Genomic DNA, 21,862 nt, shown 5'->3' on the forward strand with positions numbered 1-21,862 from the left:
TCCGCAACTGCCGGATTTGCGGTCGAAATCACGCATTCGTTACCCATACAGAAGCCCAACGATCTCTTCTCCAATTACTGCTGCATATCATCATTTACGAATGGAATAATAGCGCGTTTTGTCATCGTTATAAATTGCGATATAAAACATACCGGCGACATTAATTAGACATCAATTAGATATCCACCAATTTCATCCGCAATTGTTAAGAACAAAGAGTCATCCGCGAGCAACCCCCGGGAACAAAGGCGATTATCATGCGAGAGGATGCGACGAGAGATAGAAGGGAGGGAATGGAAAATCGAGCGTGCAGTTAAACGAGTGCTGCACGAATTGCATTTGTAAAGAAGTGCGGAAGGGAGAATAAGGCCTTCTTTTTTTCCATTCTTGTGCAGCGATTGCCATTGCGCACCCGTCGATCCTGCGAAGTTTCAAGTCCCGCCGTTCTTGCGCAAACAAAACATGACGAGCGCCCAGAGGCTTACAACTCGGAAATTGGTTCCGATAGAATCAGCATCCGTTGACAAATACTACCGGATGTTAAAACTCACAGGAAATAGAAACATTAACCTTGTATTGAAATGTATTAGATACTACAACCTCCGTTCTATATATTTTAATATTATTTATATATTAAATGCTAATAATCGTGTAGTTAATTTATGATTTTTTTACAAAATGGCGTAAATCTGATCTTTTGAAAAAATAAATAAATAAAGGCGAAACGTGAGAGTATCGATGTCGTCACTATTGTAAAAATATCGTCGCCGATACAGTTACGTCGTTACCGACGCATCAGGTCGAGTGATGCACCGTGAATATCGTGTCCACTCAGGACGACAACGTTGTACAACTGTGTATTCTCGCGTGTCTATACGTATACATACGAGTGCCGTTGCGACGTCGCCGCCACCGTCGCCGTTTCTACGTAACCCGATGCATAAAATATAATGTGTGAAGTACGCTCTCCGGCCCGGGAAAAAAGACGGGAACGCCGTCGGAATTTTATGGTTATGGCCGTGATATTTATGACAACGAGACTAGCGCACACGCAGTGCAATGACGGCATACGAGAGGAATCGACGTTGACGAGGGACCTTTTCTTTCCTTTTTATGGTAATTCACTTCCCGCTGCTCTGCGACTCTTTCTTTTTTGCAATCCGGCGAGACGATCGAGTGTCGTCTTTTTTGCGAGATTAATAAACATTCGAGCTCGTGCGTCGCATTGTCCGATAAATTGTAAAAGAAATATGACGTTGGCGTAATTTCATGGCCACCGTGTATAATTGCATCTATAATGAAACACGTTAACAGGATGAATGCAATATTTATCGCAGGGTCGCTGGAAACAGTGTATTACCCGTGTAATAACATTAAAAATAAAATGCAAATTAGCGAAATTAATTACATGTAAATAAGTGCCAAAATTATTATGTACGAGCGTTTTGCATTTCAAATCTGTTTCGAGAATTAATTGCATAATGTCAAAGGAAATTGTCACACGAGATATTTTCTTAGTATTTATCATTTTGTCAAATATTTTACACGATGTCGGTATATCGCTATATCGATCATTCGGTAATGGAATGTCATCGGGTTGAGTTCTATATTTATTGCAGGACCGTTGGGAAATACGTATAACATAAATGTAATAACATTAAATAAATGGATGAACGCGTCACATGACAATCTTTTATAGTGTTATTAGTTTTGGCGTGTGAAGTTTCTTTAATAAAGATAAATTTGGAAATTCGGGAATACTTATAACAGTACTTTACGTCAAATTTTAAATTATTTCTATTCGTGATCTCAATTTTGCTCGCAGAGGATTATCTAATTAAATCCAATGCGATTAACGTCTCCACGAAGTCATGTCTACTATGACACCGGCATTAGTTCCCAAAAATAAAAAATGCACGAATATTCGCGAATATTCAATCTCGCGGAGAGCAGTATTTCAAAAATGTCGAAATTTCCAGCACGCCTGTTATTCGCACCCACCCGGCTTTTTTTCCGTACCAACTACCTCCCTCTCACACGCTTTTTTGTGAAACTTTCGGCATCCTGAGCGCGATCATCGACACGCAAAATTCCGAATCGAAAAGCGAGGAGTGCGCGCGCACAGTATCAACATTTTGTACATCCCACATTTCGTCCCGTTGTTTTAATATCCCTTTGACGCAACGGCAGACCGTGTCCGCCGGGGTTTTTGCGCTGAAAATATTAAAACGGGCGGAGGGGCGGAGAAAAAACACACACGCACGCTCGCGCGTGCAAACACACGTATGTGTTTGCACACAAAAAAAGGTGGCGAGCGAGAAGAGCAAAACCGTACATCAATGGCCGCACAAAGCGCGTTCGGATTCCTCGCGATTAAAATGTAGTGTAAACGGCTTTTGCTATCCTCTCCCTCCTCCGCTCATTTTTTTTTATTCCCATATGAAATCGACCGTTGCATTCTTTCGCGAGTTAGCGCGGCGCGACTAGATTTGGCGGGAAACCGCGTATCGCGTTGATCGTTTTCGAATCTCGAAAATGGAATAAATTGCAATTCGATCGACGAAACTGATAGAATCCACAGTTGGATAAAATCGTGTTTCTAGAACGTCGAAGGAAACGATGAAGACTTTACAGATTGTGGTTATATATAAAACATAGTTAGACAAGATGTAGAAAGTAATATAACATATTATTACAATATATAAAATTATAACATAATAGATTATAAAACGTAGATAAAAATAAAATTATTATATCGATAATAACGACAATGCGATAATGCTTTCTCACAGATTTGACATTCGCGTTACGTCGTCCAATTTAAAGTTTGCCTCGGTCATTCAGACGTCCTCGTAGTTTCCAGGATGATCGAAAGAAATAAGTGGAAAGAGACTAACGAGCCGGCACAACGCGATCTCGTGCTGAAAGAAAAGTTAAAGGCGCGAAAAAAAAATCGAAGTATCGACTGTCAGCTCGGGTGCATTATTGTCGTCGTCGTCGTCGTCGTTGGCTATCTTTGAGCCGAGTTAATGCACCGGCGACTAGCCCCACGCAGTCGTGCATACAAACGACGAGACGCGCCGTACGACATGCAAATACCGTTATATAATTGCCGATGTCACGCAATCGGCTCGACAGCGCCGCGACGACGACGACGACGACGACGACGACGACGACGATGACAATGACGCTACGACACGAAGCCATATCAGTTCCCCGGCAAAAAAAACTGGATACCGAGAAATGTTCGTTAACAACGATAAAGAGCAAAACTCGCAAATGAATGGCGAGTATATGGCACGAAATCGACGACATCGAATTAATAAGGATAGACAAGCTAGCTATAATGAATTAATAATATTATTCACTGATTATCACAAGCTCAGCCTGTTTAGATATCATTGATAACTTGTTAATCAGTTCCGATTTAAATATTAAATATTTCTCACTATTTAAATATAATAAGTATGGATTTTCAAAATTCTACATAGCAGAATTTTAATTATGATAAATTAAAAAATAAAAATAGAAAAAATACGTTTTGTATTTAAACGGTTTAAGTTATATTGCAAATTTCTAATTTTATAGTGCAGTTTATCTTTTGTCACAAAATATTAAATTGTAATAAAATAAATATACATGTTTGTTACAATTAAAATATTTTTTATTAATATGATTTTTATGGTATTATATGCTGCGCAAATTTGTTTTTACGAAACCTCTATCTCACTGCTTGTACCACCAATCAAATTCTCAAGTAGAAACGGTCAAGCAATGGAGAGGACAGGGAGTACAGTCAGCAATAAGTGCGGCAATGTCGTTCACGACATTAATCCCTGCCATTTCAGGAAAATGCATTTATAAGCTACTTCGGTTTTACACCGCAATGAGAATAATATACGCTTGTACGCTTCCAACTGCATAATTTTAAATGTTGATTTATGCACTCCATTAACTTGACTGTTATGTTTTAACGTTTCTTCTCCGATATTACGCAAAATTAATCGATGTAAGTAGCACAACATACACTTTCGCCGTATTTTATAACTAGAAGATAAATTTAAATAAACTCACAATTATCTAAATATATAACGATTATCTTAATACTTGAAAAGTAAGAATAACTATTTTGAACTCTAAATACTACAAACACGAAAGTGTTGTTTTCAACTTAAAAACTTGTTTAGTCAATAATTAATGATTTTATGTTGCATTTGGCAAAATTAATAAATATGACTTAATTCTTGAGATATTTATTAAAATCGTCAGTTATATAATTAATTAAAGTAGATCATGATTAGTAATTTAAATCGCTCTTTTCTTATAGTTTTAAAGACAAAAAAATTTGCAAGATTGTTCGAATAATGCTGTTACATAACTTGATTAAATTAAGAGTCGAACGAAAAAGACGTAGGTGTCAAGTGTGGCTACAGAAGGAATGAGAAAGAGAGGGGACGTAGGTGCCGTTGCACTTGCGTTGCAGCAATCGCATTACATCGTCGCGGTGCATACGAAGTAATCTCGTCGTGGTAGGCCCAGACAAGCTGTCGCCGTAGCGCATTCTTGCGGGCGAGTTAGACGAACAGAGATGGAGCATCGCTCGAAAACAGAAACAAAGAGAGAGATAAAATGGTCGAGTAAAGATAATAATCGGGACAGCAGGAGAAATGGCAGTCGATAACATTTGAAAAGTTTAACACTTCTGCCATGAATCATAACGGTATAAATAATAATAGCGCGTTAAATAGTTTTTTAACTTAAACAGTCCTCAGATTAAAATTGTGCTAATGTATATGCGAATGAAATAATACACCACTTTTCCTCGCTAGTTTACCAATAATAACATCGGCGCGCTACTTTGAAATTCCTATGTCTCCGTTCCTAATTCCTGCATCCCCTTTTGTCTCTCCGTCCAGCAGGAGTTGATTATTCATGCGCCCCATTTTGCCACGTTTTACTTTCATGACCGCTAATAACTCGGGATCTGCGTCTAATCGAATTTATGCAAATGACAATTAGATATATACAGATACGTTTGCTCGCACACGTACTCCTTTATATACATCTCGTACATATGTACACATGGAATGGAACAGTTTACCGGAATTACTCGGTTGCGTTTGTTGTCTCGATAAATGTTTCCGACAGAAATTGCTTAGCATATGCAAAAAAAGCAATAATATAAATTAGCAATATTTAAAATTATAATTTGAAAGTTTTTAATTGGTATAACAAGAGAGAAATCGTATGTAAAAAAGTTGTTCTCGTTCAAAATAATAAATTGTGAAAAATTTAGTTTGTTGCCGAGAAAATATTCGAGAGATCAGATTGACATGATTATTTGGGAAATATGCGAAATTGCGAACGAAAAGCATGCTATTTCATTATCCAGCTGTCGACGTACTTATATTAACATTAACGAATTTTAATTAAAACGCCTCGTAACAGGGAGCGTGTATTCGGATAATTAGCGTCCTACGTTATCTTCAACATTTTCGAGTGCAATTGTGTCTGCATTTTGTGACACATTTCGCTTGTATTTACATATCGTCTATTTAGAAGAATATGATCCACCAACGTAGAAAATATAAAATATGCTTTTTTCCGTTAAAAGTTTCAAAAACAAATCCTTGTTTTGCACAGGAAAAAAAAACGACACAAGTACAATTTCACGATCATATCGCTCTTCTAAATGAGCGATATGCAACGGATAAATTTCAACGGTCCTCAAATTGCGCAAAAATATCCCATGTATAGAGAAAAATGTAGAAAGGCACTAGAAAAAAATAGAGCGAACGAATCACATTGTGGATGAGAATGCCGTTGCATGTGAAACAGAAATTAACCGAATAATAATTGGTTGCAGATTGCGATTTAATTATAAACACAATAATACGCTTTGCTGCATTACATATGTGCAAAATCACCCCACTCTTATTTCGTGGAAGAGTGCAACGTTCAACATGGCATAAAAACATTGATATAATTATATCATATAATGAAATACCTGTGTAGATAACGCTGGTAACATTGGTGCTTTTTATATCGATATTATTTCGCTTTTGTTCTTGCTAATTACATTTCAAACCCGAAACTTTGACTTAACTTGATGCACGGCGAAACACGAAGGTTAAACGAGCATTTAATGCTCGAGCATAAATCGCAGATGCACCATAACATAATTCACATTGCAGACGACATTACTCACCGGCAAGAACCCCGGCCATGTAAACCGCGGCGATCCTCAGGCTTCCGTGAACCATTTCCAAGGGAAGTCCCACGACCACCTGTACCCCCAGGTTAAACAGCAGGTGAAGCCATCTGAAAGAAAAAAAAAAAAAATAACCGCATGGTAAATTACCAAGGCATGTCAATTGTTAGAGCGCAGCGCGCTCCGGAAATTTTTTAATTTAATTATGGCGCAATTGCATGGACGTACAACCTTTGAAATGTGTTTATGGCGTGACTCTGTTGTTACTTCAATCAAGATAATCATGTTACTAATGAGATAAATACGACATTGCAATATTTTTTAATGACGAATACAATAACCATGAAATTTTTGAACATAAAAACTTAATAAAAATTAAAAAATTAATTTTTATTAATTGTATGAATTATTACGGAATCATATTTGCGGCGGTATCATAATTATTATGTTGTAAAGTAATTAGGTACACGAGGCTCCGCCATGAAAACGTTGCCAAGTTAACGCGAGTTAACACATCGGTGCAACTTCGGTCGCCGAAGATCGCGAAAGTTCGCGATGTAGATCCGAGAGAAGAGAGGCTGTCGTTAATCGTGAATTATAACGCCGCAGGCGGTCGGCTATAGTTTTAATTAGGAACATCTCGTTAGCAATCCTTCCCCCCTCGCCACCGTTGCCGTCGCCGCCGCAGCAGATAAGACTCGACGACGGAGAAGCAGGCGGAGGAAAAGTCGAAAACGCGATGACTGCGAGTCGCGGTGGATTCCGCGCCGACGGTTCGTGACTATCGGCACGGCCGAGAGAATTGCGGTAATTATACTTCTCCACTTTGCTGGGCGGGGTAAGAGAAGGGGGGTGGGTCGCGCTAAACAATATTCTTATTCGCTCGGAACGTCGTTTCGACGAAAGTGCCGCGGAGGTTACGAAGAGCGCCGCGGAGTGAAATAATTGCGAGATACCGGCCGCGGTCGGAGGAAAGTTTTATCAGCGACTTCTGGGCCACAGAAGCACGAAAATCCGATACCTGGCCGTTATCGTGAAACTTCGCCCGACTAATTATTACATCTCGCCGAGGATCCTCACGCGCGCGCAGACGTCAGACGGCGATGATAAATCTCGCGAGAAACGACGTAATTTCGCAGTTTCATAAAGTGCTGCAAATAAAATGATGGCGAGAAAGGAAGGAAGGAGGAAGAGGAGGAGTAAGCGTTTACGTTACGGAATATTCCAGAGTCATCGAGTTGAGATTAGAACCGAAGCTGGAGGGATTTCGGGCGTATTCGGCAGCGATGGCTGGAACAAGAGCAATGCGAGATAAAACGCGGAAAAGATAAGAGCTAGAGCGAACGATACGATCGAGACGTTGGTTGGTCTTAGATAATTCCTTCGGCCAGTGGTGGACTACTGATGGGAGAAGACTGCGCAAAGAACAGGGCTGTAGAGCAATTATGAATACTATCTCGCAGTAAGGAGGAACTTTCTAAGCTAGCCGGAGAATGATCGTTCTTCTTATCTATCGTGTCACACGCTCGAGAGCGTGGAAAATCCGGGAGAGCGATTCCCCAGTTGACACGCTCGCGAAAGATCTGGGTTGTTGGTTGAGACGAGAGATGTACTATTACTTGTAGGATGATGCAAATCGCATAATATAATTTTTATAATCGCACATTTTATTATCACAAAAAAAGAACTAATTTCTAATCAAAAAACTATATTATTTTTTCTTAAACAAGAATTGCTTTTTGTTTCTAAAAAAATTATTTTATTTGAAATTTTTTGAATATATTTCTTCCTAAAATATTCCTAAACATTTTAGCTTTTTAGATTTTCAGATTACAAAAATTTCATTTTTTTTTTATTAAATTCTATAAGTAATATTTTATCTTTGATTAAATCTCGCAGATTGAAAATTGAAAAAAAAAAAAAAAAAAAAAAAAAGAAAAATGTAAATGCTTACTAGAACGACTGAATACCGATGAAGCAGGCTTCATTCATTCTCTAATAGATCCGACCCTAATTACTCTCCTAATTTAAGCATGTCCACTTAACCGACGCGAATTTCTTGCGTTCACTGGATTTTTCCCCATGGAACGAGACTCGATTCAAAAAAGAGGAAGAGACGATTCCACAGAGGTCTCTTTGCATCGGGGCACGGTCGGCCGCAATTAGCCTGCGTGCACCGTAGTCCCGTAGTCGCGACGTGCGCCTAGGAAGCGACCAATTTGCATCGGGTACGAGGTCTAATCGTCGTCGTGTGCCCTGTCGCAATGCGGTCAAACGGAAAAAATGCAGTTGCTAGAATGCTCAAGTATTGTACGTGAGCGCATCGCCGATCGTCGTCAGACAGAAATGGATGCCACGGCCTCCGACTGTCGCATTACCGAGAAACAATTCGAACGGAGGGCGGGAGGAAACTAACCGTGATTAGGTCAGAATTAAATCGACGCTCGGAATTCCAACGGGTTTCTTGCCGTCTCGTTGCCGCGCGAATGCAAATGCCGATGGCTCGATCGCGAGGGCGGAAAATCGGAGGTCGCCGCCGCGTCGGACGGACGTGATGTATAGGCATCGATACGTTTTCAGAATGCAATCATCGGAATGGAACGCGCGTAAGGAGGCGTCTCGCGTCGCGTGCGACCGTGGAAGAGCGGTTCATAAATTTTCGGTCTTGCCGTCGGTGCTATTTGCCGATGAAACTTCGATGGGACTTTCGCAAAATAGCTTTTTTAATCTTCCATTCAGATCATTCAATTGTCTATTTATAAACGTTATTTTCAATATTCAATTTTATATCTCACATAATATAGAAAATTCTAACAATTTAATATTAATTTTAGATAGACAAATTTATTTTTAATTGATGTTTTTATAAAATTATTTGCATTTGCTTAAACTTTACACAATTGCTAGAAATATTATAAAATTAAATTAAAGAATTTGCTGTAAAATGTACTTCATTCACATATTTTTTAAAAATTATTGAACAATACGCATTGTTCGGCTTCATCGTTACTTCATTGGCAATCAGAAAAATAGTATTAGTCGTATAAATTAATAACGGAATCAATATGCATATTCGGACGACGCGTCCGATAAAATATAACGGCGTCTATCATTGAACAATGGACCGCGCATTCGCGCGCCTCTCTCGCAATCAGCAAAATCTGCTCCCAAGACATTCAAATCACGATAAGGTTCTCAAATCGACCGCCGCCAATTTCGGTTAATTAGATACCAATTAGAACGAATTTCGGGCATTGCGCTGAGCAGACGAATTTCTCGATTTCCACGTCAGGATCATCTCCCTATCCTTTTTCCTCCGCCATCTGTTTCGGTCTAGGACGGACGAAGGCGATGTCGTTCGTGAGGGCCAAATTTCCATTCGACGAATACGAATGACGGTAACCGGCCTTCTACGACGGGTATCTATTCGTCTTATCGTTTTCACCGTGTCGTCCGGATAGGAAGGAAAGGACCGACGGGCTTTCTTGCGCGTTTCCAATTTCGACGATTGCGTACTTACGATGAATCACAATGCGATCGATACTCATAGATTCGCTATTCCAAAAAATACTGAACGATCTCCTAATAGCAAACGGATAATCTCTATAATCAATTTAAAATTACTCAAAGTTGTACATTTTACATTTTACTAAAAAATGCTAAAGAATTAAGATTTTATATAACCAAAAGAAAGATAAGACTTAAATGCTTCCAATGTTTCCAACATTTCTAGTATACGGCTGCATTTAATTCGATTTTGTTCGACAATTCGCGATAATTCGGGATCACGTGAGCGGATCGAAAGTATTATCGAGCGCAGTCAGTGCCGGTAACTTCGTGCCGAACCAGGAACGAAAGGATAAAGTTCCTGAGCAAGTTGACTCTAATGTTCCACGGGCGCAAGTGGTTTCGTCAGCGCCTCTAACTACTTGCTAGTAGTTAATTACGCGCCGAAAACTTCTTACTTACGAAAGGAGAAGGCGTGGACGAGCATGTCGAGAATGATGTTTCAGCAGTCAGCGATCCCGCACGGACGCTTCGGGGAAACCCCGATCTTAATTCCGATGACAGATTCTTTGATCGATTTCTTCCGTCGATGTCTTCCGTACTAAAATATCGCTGCGTTGACAGTCTTCGAATTACGATTGAATGTGAGGAAAGTTTTGTAGATTAAATTTCGGAGTGTAATTTATTGCAATTACTGTCAACTGCGTGCTTGATTATCATATAAAGAAATAAGTGTTTATGATTTGCCGCGATAATAATATCTATTGACAATATTGCAAAATGTAAAACAAAAGTTAGTTAGTTCATGTGATTAGATTTTCTAAATAAAAATTATATACATATATGAAACAATTGAACTAATTAATTGTTGTTTTCATAAGACTACATATTGTTTTCTATAAATCATTAGTGCTTCTATGAAGCATTAATTGAGAGTTCATTTATTATCTCGGCTCGTATAATATTAATTGAGAAATTTTTACTGTACTGAATATTTATGCACAATTATTCCACGGAGATTCTATTATTAAATCATTACTATTGCGAAATATGCAAATGAGTCTTAAATTAAACACATTGTTTTAGATAATTTATAATTCACGACAAGATTCGAGATAGAATCATATCATTGATATATATTTATTTGATATATATTTTGTACCTGCATGTACTCTGATTTTTAATTGTTTTCTATATTGCACGACAAAAAACTATATTTAAATATTTATAGAATTCTCTTATTTTATATCGAATTATAAATCGTTCAAAACTTTACGCAACATTCAGTATTTTTGTTGCTGCAATTTTGTTAAGTAGCAAAACAAAATATTAAATTTTTTCCGTTGATCTTTTTATTAAAGTAACTTATGCGAAACAGTTTTTTATAGACGTACACCATTTTCTACCTTCTTTATTGGAAAATATATTTTTTCGTATCAAAAAATTTGGATGAATTTTCCTTTTTGCTAGAATGTTTTTTTCGTATTGAAAAATTTCATAATCAAAATATTCAATGCAGAGTATATTTTACCGATTAATTCTTATAATTAACATATCGACAACTAATCGTATAACACGGCATGGAAATTTGCATCCCGACTTTCTGAGGGAGAAGAGGATAGACTGTAATCGCGCGTGTAATTTATTCGGTAACCTTCAACAAGAATTTTTATTCGTGGAGGGTTGAGTTAGCGAAAGTTTTGGTCCACGTGGCACGCGTTGCGCGCACGAGAGGCGAGAAGGTATCGCTTCGGTGATATTAAGGGGCACAGCCTCTGCTGCATTTATGCGACATTAGACGGACTCGCGGTATAATGGCGTGCCGCCGTACTCGTCGCGCATGCATAATGTCGCATCGGTAGCGAGTGACGAGGGCTTATATAGACGATGGAGCGCCGGCGACGGCGGCGTGGACATCGTTATTTAAATTGAGTTACGAGTCGAGAGATTCAGGCGCGTATTCCTTTTTTTCTTTCCACGGCCGAGAACTTCAGGATGATTTACGAAGCCTGAAATACACCACGTCCGCGACATTCTCGCGGAAGAAACGATGCAGCACTTTACGTGTTGCATCAATGAAGAAATAGTTTTTATCTGTGTAAAGAATCTGGTATTTAATGAAGATATGTCGATATTGCTTAATGCTTTTCTCCGCCGATAAAAAAAGGAATAATAGTGAACAGAATCAAAATTCATACAAATAGTTAAAATATGTATATCCAATGCAATCAAATATATCTAACAGCGTATAAATAGAAAGATAATAATTCTATATAGAAAATAAGATAGGAAACATTTACTTCTTAATTATTAATTGGTATGGAATAGATATTTGAATAAAAATATAAATAAAATATTGAATAAAATATTTCGCATTTTTAACTTAAAATAACGCGTTTTCCTACGTATGTCCATATATGGGTTTGACGTTGAGGCAAACAAAAATCGCTGCTAAATAATTCTTTCGACCAGCGCTTTTTTTCTACACGCGGACGTCGCGCGCGTGTCCGACGACAATTCGGACGCAACAAAGCGTCCTCGTGAATTCAAGCTTGATTCGCACGAATCGATATACCACAAGCGTCGAAATACGAAAGCCCGTCTCGAGCGACGCGATCTTTCTGGTACAGCTCGTATTTCGCGAACTCGGCGATACCATTGTGTCTGCACCGACAACGCTGCCGTGCGTCGACTTCCCGCAATTACGGCGATTGTCTCGATTTTTCCGCGCTTCCGGCTTTCTCACGGTATCGTACAGAGTGCACGAAGGAGGAAAGACGGGGGAGGGGGGGGGGGGGGGAGAGAAAGAGTAAGAGAGAGAGAGAGAGAGAGAACAGAGACTTCAGAGCGCGGCGGCAGAGACAGTTTTCACATTAATAACGGAGGAAGCTCGATAACGTCTGGCGGAGGTAACGGGCGTTACGCGGAGACGGAAAAAGGCGCTCGATAGCGCGGGCCATCTTGTTTTTATAATTAATCGCCTGTCGGCCGACTGAAGCGTCGAGCTTTTTACTCGTCGATTATGGATCACGCTTCTGGCCTCTTCTGGCAGCTCGTGTGTCACCGTCGATGCATTATACCGCTTATCACAACCCCCGACTCATGCCAATTAGCGTAACGGACACGTAACGCTCGCGCGTCTAGCCGATCTTAAGATTATCGATGCGGCTGAGGTTGCGATGGCTTTATTATCTCTACGTTTGGTCGTAAAGCGAGTGCGATTCGCACGTACAAAGTGCCTTCCCTGGAAAAAATCCGTCCTTTAAACGAATTCATCAGTTTCTACGAAATTTATCTTCGACTTAGCGCGCATTACCACGTATCTCGGCGCTCCGAAGCACTTTCGGAATCACGTAATGCTCGGAGAAATGACTTTTGATGGACGCTCGCAGAGGCGTTGCTCGCATTAATAATCCAACAGCCGCGATAGTGTTTCGCGCGAAAGCACGGATCGACGAAAGAAGTAAGTAGTAAAGAAAGGAAGACAAATATACAGGGAATTCCGACTTGGGAAGGAGTTTAAGAAAAAGAGAAAGAGAAGAGGCGAGACAAAGTTTATTACGCTCTAGAATTGAGATCCCGTTTAAACAACACAAAATAAAATGTTGCGAGAGTAAAATGGTGCAGCGCGAGTACAGGTAATTAGTAGTAGTATAAAAGTACAATGTAAACACGAGTAAATTGTAGGTAAGCGATTAATACGAAGAAGTACGCAATAATAGCGTAAAGTAATATCATCAATAATAAAATATCATAAAAAATTGGAGAAAAAGAAATAGCGATATTAAATCAAACATATGTAAAAAATAAAATTCAAAAAAACAAACGAGAATTTCAAAACAGCATTTTATGAAGAAAAATAAGATAAAAAACATACTGCAATGCGCAAAATATTTTACAAGAATACAAGAAACAAGAGAATGATGCAGTAAATAGATGCAATATCGAAGTGATTACAGAAAAGAAACAAGGAAAAAAATAGCAGGAGGAAGAAGAGAATGAAAGAGAACGAAAAGAGGAAAATGAAAATTGGGCGAACGCACGCTTTCCACGACAGAGGAAAACAGCGACGGGGTCACTCTTATCGCCGTTTCCATACGCACGTAGAGAAAACGGTCGCCTTATCAGGCGTTTCCATGAATAATTTAGAGAGCTTCGCGCGCTGAAAACTTCTATCCCGTCGGAGAAAGAGAAAGATAGAAAGAGATAGAGCGGCGACCGAGTGCGGTTAGCCGCAGAGTCTCGTTGTCGACTTTTTTCTTCTCGCGAGGCTGGTGGAAGGTGGAAGAGGAAGGGATGAAAATGGTGCGTCCAGAGAACATCGGTGATGGCAGAAGAGAAAGTAGGAGAGAAACAAAAAAAAGAAAAAAAAAGAAATTATCGTCAGAAGAGACGGAAAGATGAAGAAAAGAGACAGAAGGAAAAAACTCCGCAGAGAGGACAGGAGAGGAAAAAAAGGAAAAGAAGGAAAAGCACGTAAAATAGCTGTAAGCGGAGGAAGCTGCCTCCTTCTTCCTGTCTGTCGCTCTCTTTCCTGCGGCGTGGGAACGTAACGCGTGCCGGAACGCTTATACAATTTCGTTTCCTGTGTGTGGCGCAACTTAAATCGAATCGGGAGTGATAGAATCGATGCGACAACGTGATAGAATACATACGACAAGCGAAATTAATCGAAATGATCTAACGCCCATTGTCCACGATGGACGCAGGTGGCTGAACGTGAATGCATAGGATCGCATCTGTTTTATCTCGATAGGCTTTTTCGAACATCAATGTCTTAACATCCTGCGATTCGACCGCAGTCACAGGTAAACTTCTAGTAAGGAAATGTGAAGAGAAAGAAGCTTAATAAAAAATTTAAAAAGTAATACAAAATGGAAATTATCGATTAATTTACCTATATTAAATTTTTTTCGCTAAAATATGAAAATATTTATTTTCACGTAACTTTAATTATAAAATTCTTTGCTACGTTATTTCCAATTACGTTATATTTAAAAATTAAAATAAAAGAAAATTCTCATCAGCAACAAAATGAAAGATTTTTGAATTTATTTCATGATATACTTTTGTTATACTATTCATTTTTTCTTTCATTGTTTATTATATAATATATTTATAATATTATTATTTATTTTCTTTTATATTTTTCTAAAAGCTTTTATATATTCTTTTCGCCAAGCATTTCACTAAATCTATTTATGTGACTGCGACAAATGTTTTTCATGTTGATGAAATATAAACAGCGCAATTTATAGCATTCCTTTCTTAAACAATAAAATCGCGTGGAATTAGATTAGACGGCCTGTAAACGCAATGCACGCACAGGATGTATGTGGTACACTGATTCTGCAAGGCCGGCAAGAAAAAGAGCGAAAGGCACGGCAGAAACGTGGTTTATCTTGATCGCTTTTTCGCGCTGCCGTAATCGTAATAATTTCTGTGGCGCCGCGACGCCGTCGTCAATTTCGGAGTCCCAATCTTTTTTTTTCCCTCAATATCACAAATCGCAATATCGTGATTGTGGTGCGATAATATCGCGATGTAATTTCGCGTGTGCGGGAATAGCGTCTGGACGATTGCAAGATTTAATAGTTTTCGATATTCATCGCCGAAGTGATAGCGATGATGCGTTTAAAAAATATAATGGAATCTGCATTTGCGCGCGATAGAAGATACATTCTTAATCGAGATTCACGGGAGCGTCAAAGAGTGCTCGGCGAATGCTATTTACGGATGATACGAAAAATGCGCTCCTCGACGCGTCGCTCGAAAGTTCCACGAGGTTTTATCGACTCGCTCTCAGCTTTCCCATATTTTTCTAGCCACGAATTCGTCGGCGACGTCCTCGATAATTTGAATGCGCATTGACGCAGATTTGCTTTCGTGTCCATTAGCGCGAAAAAACATAGTCTGGGACGTTACGTAAAATCGCATCGGTACGTGATATAAAAGCAAATGTGTGCACGTATTACATCGGCGTTCCTCTCCGATGACAGGGAAAATTAACGACGCACTTGCACCACGAAACGAAGAGAGAATTGAGTGACCGATGTACTCCATCGGATAATAAAGCGCGAGGTTAGCGCCAGGACCGGATCGATTTCCGTTCGAGATATTATTCGAGAATGACGTCACAAATATCTGTTGAATACAAGCGAGAGAGAGACGCACGCTCACGATTACGCCAGTGGCCAAATTACGAAAGATAAGAAAAGAAAAAGAATACCCGCGGGGTCTATTTACGGCCGATTCAGGGTTGTTGACAAGGAAAATCGTGAGACTTACCCAGCATGCAGGAACATGTAGAAGGCGAACCTCCAGAGTTCGAGCCGTTTGTCCGGTCTGTAAATGAAGACACTGTCGATCGGCACCGGCCCCGAGGGATTTACCTCACCCATCGCCACTGTGTAGTATGTGAAGAAACCAAGCTGCAACAAAGACAAGAAAAAATATCGTCAATAAAAGTCGAGGCAGACAATGTAGTGGCGAATGAAGAAGCTCCGTAAGAATGTTTGCGTGCGCCGTTTATTGGACGTTGTCGCTATCTGATATTGTCAAGAGAAAATAGTACCGTTGCGACTTAATCAAGTGACACGTATATTAAATTAATACAATTCTTTAGAAATATTACCTAACCTTTAGAAATATGTCTTGGTCATTCATTCTGATACTTATTCAAATTTAGCAGCAACGCTGCCATATAAGAGCGTTATTTTGCGCCATTTTTTTCCACGTACGGAAAAGAATGGAAAATCGTAAATGATCGCGCAACCCCGTGACAAAAATACGAGGAAATATCAAAGAGAGAATGAAGGGTGCGCCTGTATGTTAAGACAAGTAAAGTTACTCGAGCCACGCGGCTTGAGTAGTTAGGGTGTGCGTGATGAATTAGTCACGCAATGCATAAGAATGAGCGATGTGTGCTTCGTATGGAAATGCGCGTCTGACGTTGCGTTAATAAAAATGTACGATTTCTCTCACAACACCTAGATATTCTGTATATTTATTAAATGATGGTTAAATATTATCAATACAACGGTTTTTAAACGGCGGAAAATACATTGCTCATTATTTAACCAGCGTAAATGTTCATTTAACATGATTTATTTTAATAGAGAGGATAAATTTAATTTAAATTGAGGATAAATAAACCTGAAAAATATTACAAGTAATAAATTTCAGACATGATATTTCAAACTTTTTTTCATCACAGTAATTTGATAATTTTAGCGTTTTTACATTTTTACGGATTCCCTTTACACGTTTAAGTGTCGCTATATTTCCACTGTATACCAACCAGAAATATTAAATGATAATAATAACAATAAACAATGTGAACACTAAACATAAATAGCATTAATGTCTACCGCGTGTCCACTCGAAATCACGCACAAAAGTTGCGGCGCGACTAAAACTCATTTATAACGCTTTAATCGCGTTAAGCGCACTCTACTACATTCGCCTGTCCCTCGGTGCATGACTTCGAAGAGAATAAGGGATGACTAAGAAAACGGCGGAATCCGACGTGCCAGTGAAATGTATGCGCATAAATTGTGCAACTCTCCGCAATACCATCGTCGTTGAAAGGGTTAATCAGCGCGGCGTAGTAGCAACCAAAAGGTACGTTGAACCCATATAACAGCGGCGATAAAGATGTCGGTCTGTATACGGTTGTAAAAAATATACAGCGCGAAAAGACGCGGAAGAATAAATGGAAAAAATCGCCGGCATGGGTGGGCACGCGCAGTACGCACGCATGCACCGAGTTGCGTGTACCGCGTTAATATCTTCACCTTGATAAGCGTCGCGCTTATAGTTTATGCGACATGACATTTTCCTCGTGAATAAAAAAACACGTTGTGTAAATAAAAATTTTCTATAAACTTCGCGTAGAAATTTTCTAATTAATTTAAAAAATTGTTATTTTTTTTACGTAAATTTAGTCATTTAATTAATATAGTTATGTTTGTGTTTATTATTTAATATCATACGTATAACTGAATCTAAAAATATTTATTATTTAGACATTTGAAGATATCTCGTTTAAAATGTCAAAATTATCAAATTATCAAATTTATCAAATCGCACAAATTAATATGTTCAAATAAAATCCAATCAAAATTATATAATAAATTTCGCAAAAAACTGCTACTGCAAATTACATTAAAAATAATTAATATCCCATTTTTAATATTACTCGGGTATTCTTATATAAATAAAATCTATCAAAATCCTGCAGAATCCGTAAAAAATAGAGGTTGAAATTAGGAATAAAATTTCGATTCGGGAATCAATGTCTCCCTCTCCACTCTTATTGATCTCAAGGTTTTTTCTTTTTGCCATTCAATTTACAAAGGAAAGTAGTATCGTCGCAACCGAAATGCAAGAAATCTCACGTGTTACGCGTAAATTACGGACACGTGTCGCCGTGTCGCGTCGCACGGAGCGGCCCTCTTTTCCCGACGTCGCGACGCCGGCAACTTTCGGAATTAAATCGACGCTTCGCGGTGCGAGCGGGCGAGTCGTAAATAAAAGGGAAAGACGCGTCCCGGCGCGCTACGGATTCGTGACTCGCGTTTGTAACCGGTGACAGGGTATACAACACAACGCCCGTTTATACGCCCGGATTTAATTTCGCGTTTTAGACTCATGCAACTTTGCGAGGTCGGCGGAACAACGTACGGGACCGCCCGTACGTTACCGTTGATGAGTCTATCTGAGATTTTGTTTCGGAAATGCGGGCGACATGTTTAAAAGGATGTCGAAGGGGAAAAAAACTTACGACATGCTTTCACGCAACTCACGCTCGCCATCGCGTTCGTTTGCCTATTCGTCCTATCTCTCATCGAACGTTACTTCGAATTGAATGAACAAAACAGAGCTCTGTACATTTATCGACATTCCTGCACTTTAAGATCTCATTTTTTAGAGAAAAATACTCTTCTATTTGTTTTTATTTTATTAAAAATTATTTTGAAAATAAATTATAAACGCGTTGAGCATCTTTTTTCCCGAAGAGAAATAAAAATGCGAGTAAGGCACGATAAGATTCTCTTCATAGGCTGTGATATAATTTATAATTAAGCTATTAATTATATTTAATTATCATCGCAATAATCGCTGAGATATAATCGATTCATCGAACATCCGGATAATCCTATCAATATTGCAATGTCAATCAACGCTATAATATTATGCAAATATAATATTATGCGAAGGATCACGAGTCACAATCAGGACAAATATGAATTCTTGTGTGGCCTCGATTAATTTATTAATCGATAAGTATATTTCGAATTAATATTATTATCTAATATTATTATCTCTTCGCGTTAATTGTTCATTATAATAATCGCTCGAGACTTCTTTCTAGCGCCGACAAAATCCGCTCGTCATGTTTCTGCGCAAAGAAATGCTCCTCGTAGTCGTCTGTAAAAGAACTCCGTGAAAGGATATTGCGCAAATATACAGAGACGCGTTTCGCCGTTGCATTATACAAACTATCCGGCTTTCGTAAATGACGGCAGCGATATTGCGCGGAAATATTAGAACGACCGAGAGCTCCCTGCGATACGGCGAATGCTTGTTTCGTTTAACAAGGAGAAGGTAGCTCAAGTGATTTGTCCCACCAAGAACTTTATTCTCTGCGCGCAGATATATGCACTTTCACAATTGCGCGACAACCGTAAAATATACAAGCGTCTTTAAAATACTAGAATTTCAATTATTTTCATGCAATTCAATTATTCTGAATAAAAATAATAGACTATAAATACTTTGTATGTGAAATGCTATCTCATATCAAATAATAAATACCCTGATCTGTCGTATAAATTTTCCGAGCTAATGTTTAAACTTTACGCGTAGGTACGATTATTGCGTGCGCCAATAAACGCGACTTTCCTTTCCCATGTGCGTTTGCACGAGGAATTTTCTCGTAGCGGCGCGTACGCCCCGAACGTTTATTACGTCATAATGATCCCGATTGCCTAGTGAGTGAATGTAATGTTGCGGGGCGGACCGCAGAATGGACGATATAAATCAGCCGGCGTAATATTACGCTGAGACGCGGCGGCGGCGACCGCTTATACGCTGTATTGTTTCAGCAAAACCGGGGAAACATAATGGCGGAACCCTAAGTATAATGCGGGCTTGTGCCGCGCCGCTTTAACAGGGAAACAAGGAGCCGGCGAGCGGGCAACAAATTGGTTTTAAGACCGAGAAGCACCGGCGCTTTCCGACATTGTGGTCGTCGGGCATTAATTAGCCGACGCGAGAATTTGTTCGCGCGTCTTTTCGCTCTCACGTCTTTGTATCATAATTTTTTTTCGACAGCAATATTACCGAAACGACACGATCAAGTTCGCGGAAGAAAAATTATTACTACATGAATTTAATATAATGTGTTTTCACACTTTTATATATCTTCTAGAAAGAGATTATTGCGTTTTGACTCCACATGAAGCTATTGCATATTGCAAGAATTATCATGTTCAAAATTAATTCAGGAATTCGGCACAAACAAGATGTAATTGGAATGAAACGTATCCTATCGGCCTCTAATTCGTTCTATAATTGATAAAAGAATGCGACTAATAACATTTCTCTGTGATTATAGATCAAAGCTGATGCAAGTAGGTAATAAACAGCACATCAAATGATCGAAATGAGCTTGCAGAGTAGAAAATAATAATTCGCTACTGATTCGCTTGAACTGGGCCATTTTACAGATTTTTACTCGACGAGTACCACGGGTAAATAATTACTCTTTCAATTGTGCAAATTTGCAATTTAATACGTTTTAATGACGGTTTATTAATTGCCGCTATTGTACGTGACGGTTGTAAGAATTGAACCATAGCGAGTGAAGCGATTACATTGCCAGAAAACAAACAAAATTCATTATAGTACCAATAATTCATTACTTATAAAACTCGCGTAAGTAGGAAACAGAAGCGTCATATAAAATTGATTACATCTAAAAGTGCAATTAAAATGCAAAATCTGCTGTGAATTGAAAATACCGTATGAAAGAATCTAAATCATTTATTTTTATAATATTTTACAACATCGAAATTTTGTTAGAATCAAACGTTTGGTAACGTTTGGTAGCATTTTCTATCTCCAAGAATGCAATTTCAAAGTTACTTTGAAAGCTATCACGTTGCCTCGCGAAACTACTGATATGTTATCTGGTGTGCGTTATTCAAAATAGTTAGGTTCAGTTTCACTAGATATTTTTTTCAATTGCCTCGCTTGCAGCCTTTCTACAGTAAATATTTTTCATCAAAGTTGATTTTCAAATATTAAGCAAAATTCAAATAAGAATTAATTAATAAAAAAAAGGACTATAAGTTTTAATGGCAAAGTTTATTATCATACACGATAGGATATCTTCACCAAAACCACTTTATGCAATTAAACTAAAAAATAAGTTTTATTTACACGTTGTGTGATTTCAACATTTCTCCAAATATTCCCGTCTTATCAATAATTGCGCGCAGCGTTATCAGCGTGAATCAATATTTTTATATTCTCGCGGCTTAATCAATCATGAAATGACGTTTCTAGTCTCAAGCAGATTCTCAAAGCACACAAAGCCAATCCGTTATCCTAATAAAAACGAGAATCACTAATAATAGCGTCTCTTCCGTCCACACTGTTTAATTTTACGGCAAGCGATGCACTTCCGTCGTGTTAATGGAACCGAGAAATCTCTGAGAAACAGTCTCAACGGTGGGAATCCGCGAATAGTCTTGCGAGAAGTCATTCCAGTAACGTAGCCAGAATGTTTTCAATTTCTCTATTGTGGGATCATCCACAAAACGATGAAGTTTGTCCACTCTTATTATAAACAATGAAGTTACTCCACTTTTATTAATATTTATATGTTACTATTGTGTAAAAAAAAATCAATCTATTAAATACAAGTTATTCATTCAATATAAACAATGCAGAAAATGTAATAAAGTATATATTTGTATATTTATTTATTTAATAATTGGATCGACATTCAGACAACGTTATTATTTGAAAATCTTTCAGCTATATTTTTTTATTCTGACTATTTTCTAAATTAGAAAAAAGAAAGGCACACTGCTGATACTATCTCGCATATTCTTGCTATACATAACTACGTTC

General features: G+C 38.5%; 1 protein-coding gene across 7 annotated transcripts in view; it reads right to left on the reverse strand.

The window, feature by feature from the left end:
- stet (stem cell tumor) overlaps positions 1-21,862 on the reverse strand; it is a 364,130-nt gene that overhangs the window by 22,510 nt on the left and 319,758 nt on the right. For all 7 annotated transcript variants that reach the window (XM_067358298.1, XM_067358297.1, XM_067358296.1 and 4 more), the window contains 2 exons: positions 16,007-16,149; positions 6,209-6,321 (listed from right to left, as the gene is read on the reverse strand). In XM_067358298.1, coding sequence (XP_067214399.1) covers positions 6,209-6,321; positions 16,007-16,149 — 256 coding nt within the window. The remainder of the gene's footprint in view (positions 1-6,208; positions 6,322-16,006; positions 16,150-21,862) is intronic.

Source organism: Linepithema humile, chromosome 6 (assembly GCF_040581485.1).
Source record: "Linepithema humile isolate Giens D197 chromosome 6, Lhum_UNIL_v1.0, whole genome shotgun sequence".
Lineage (NCBI taxonomy): Eukaryota > Metazoa > Arthropoda > Insecta > Hymenoptera > Formicidae > Linepithema > Linepithema humile.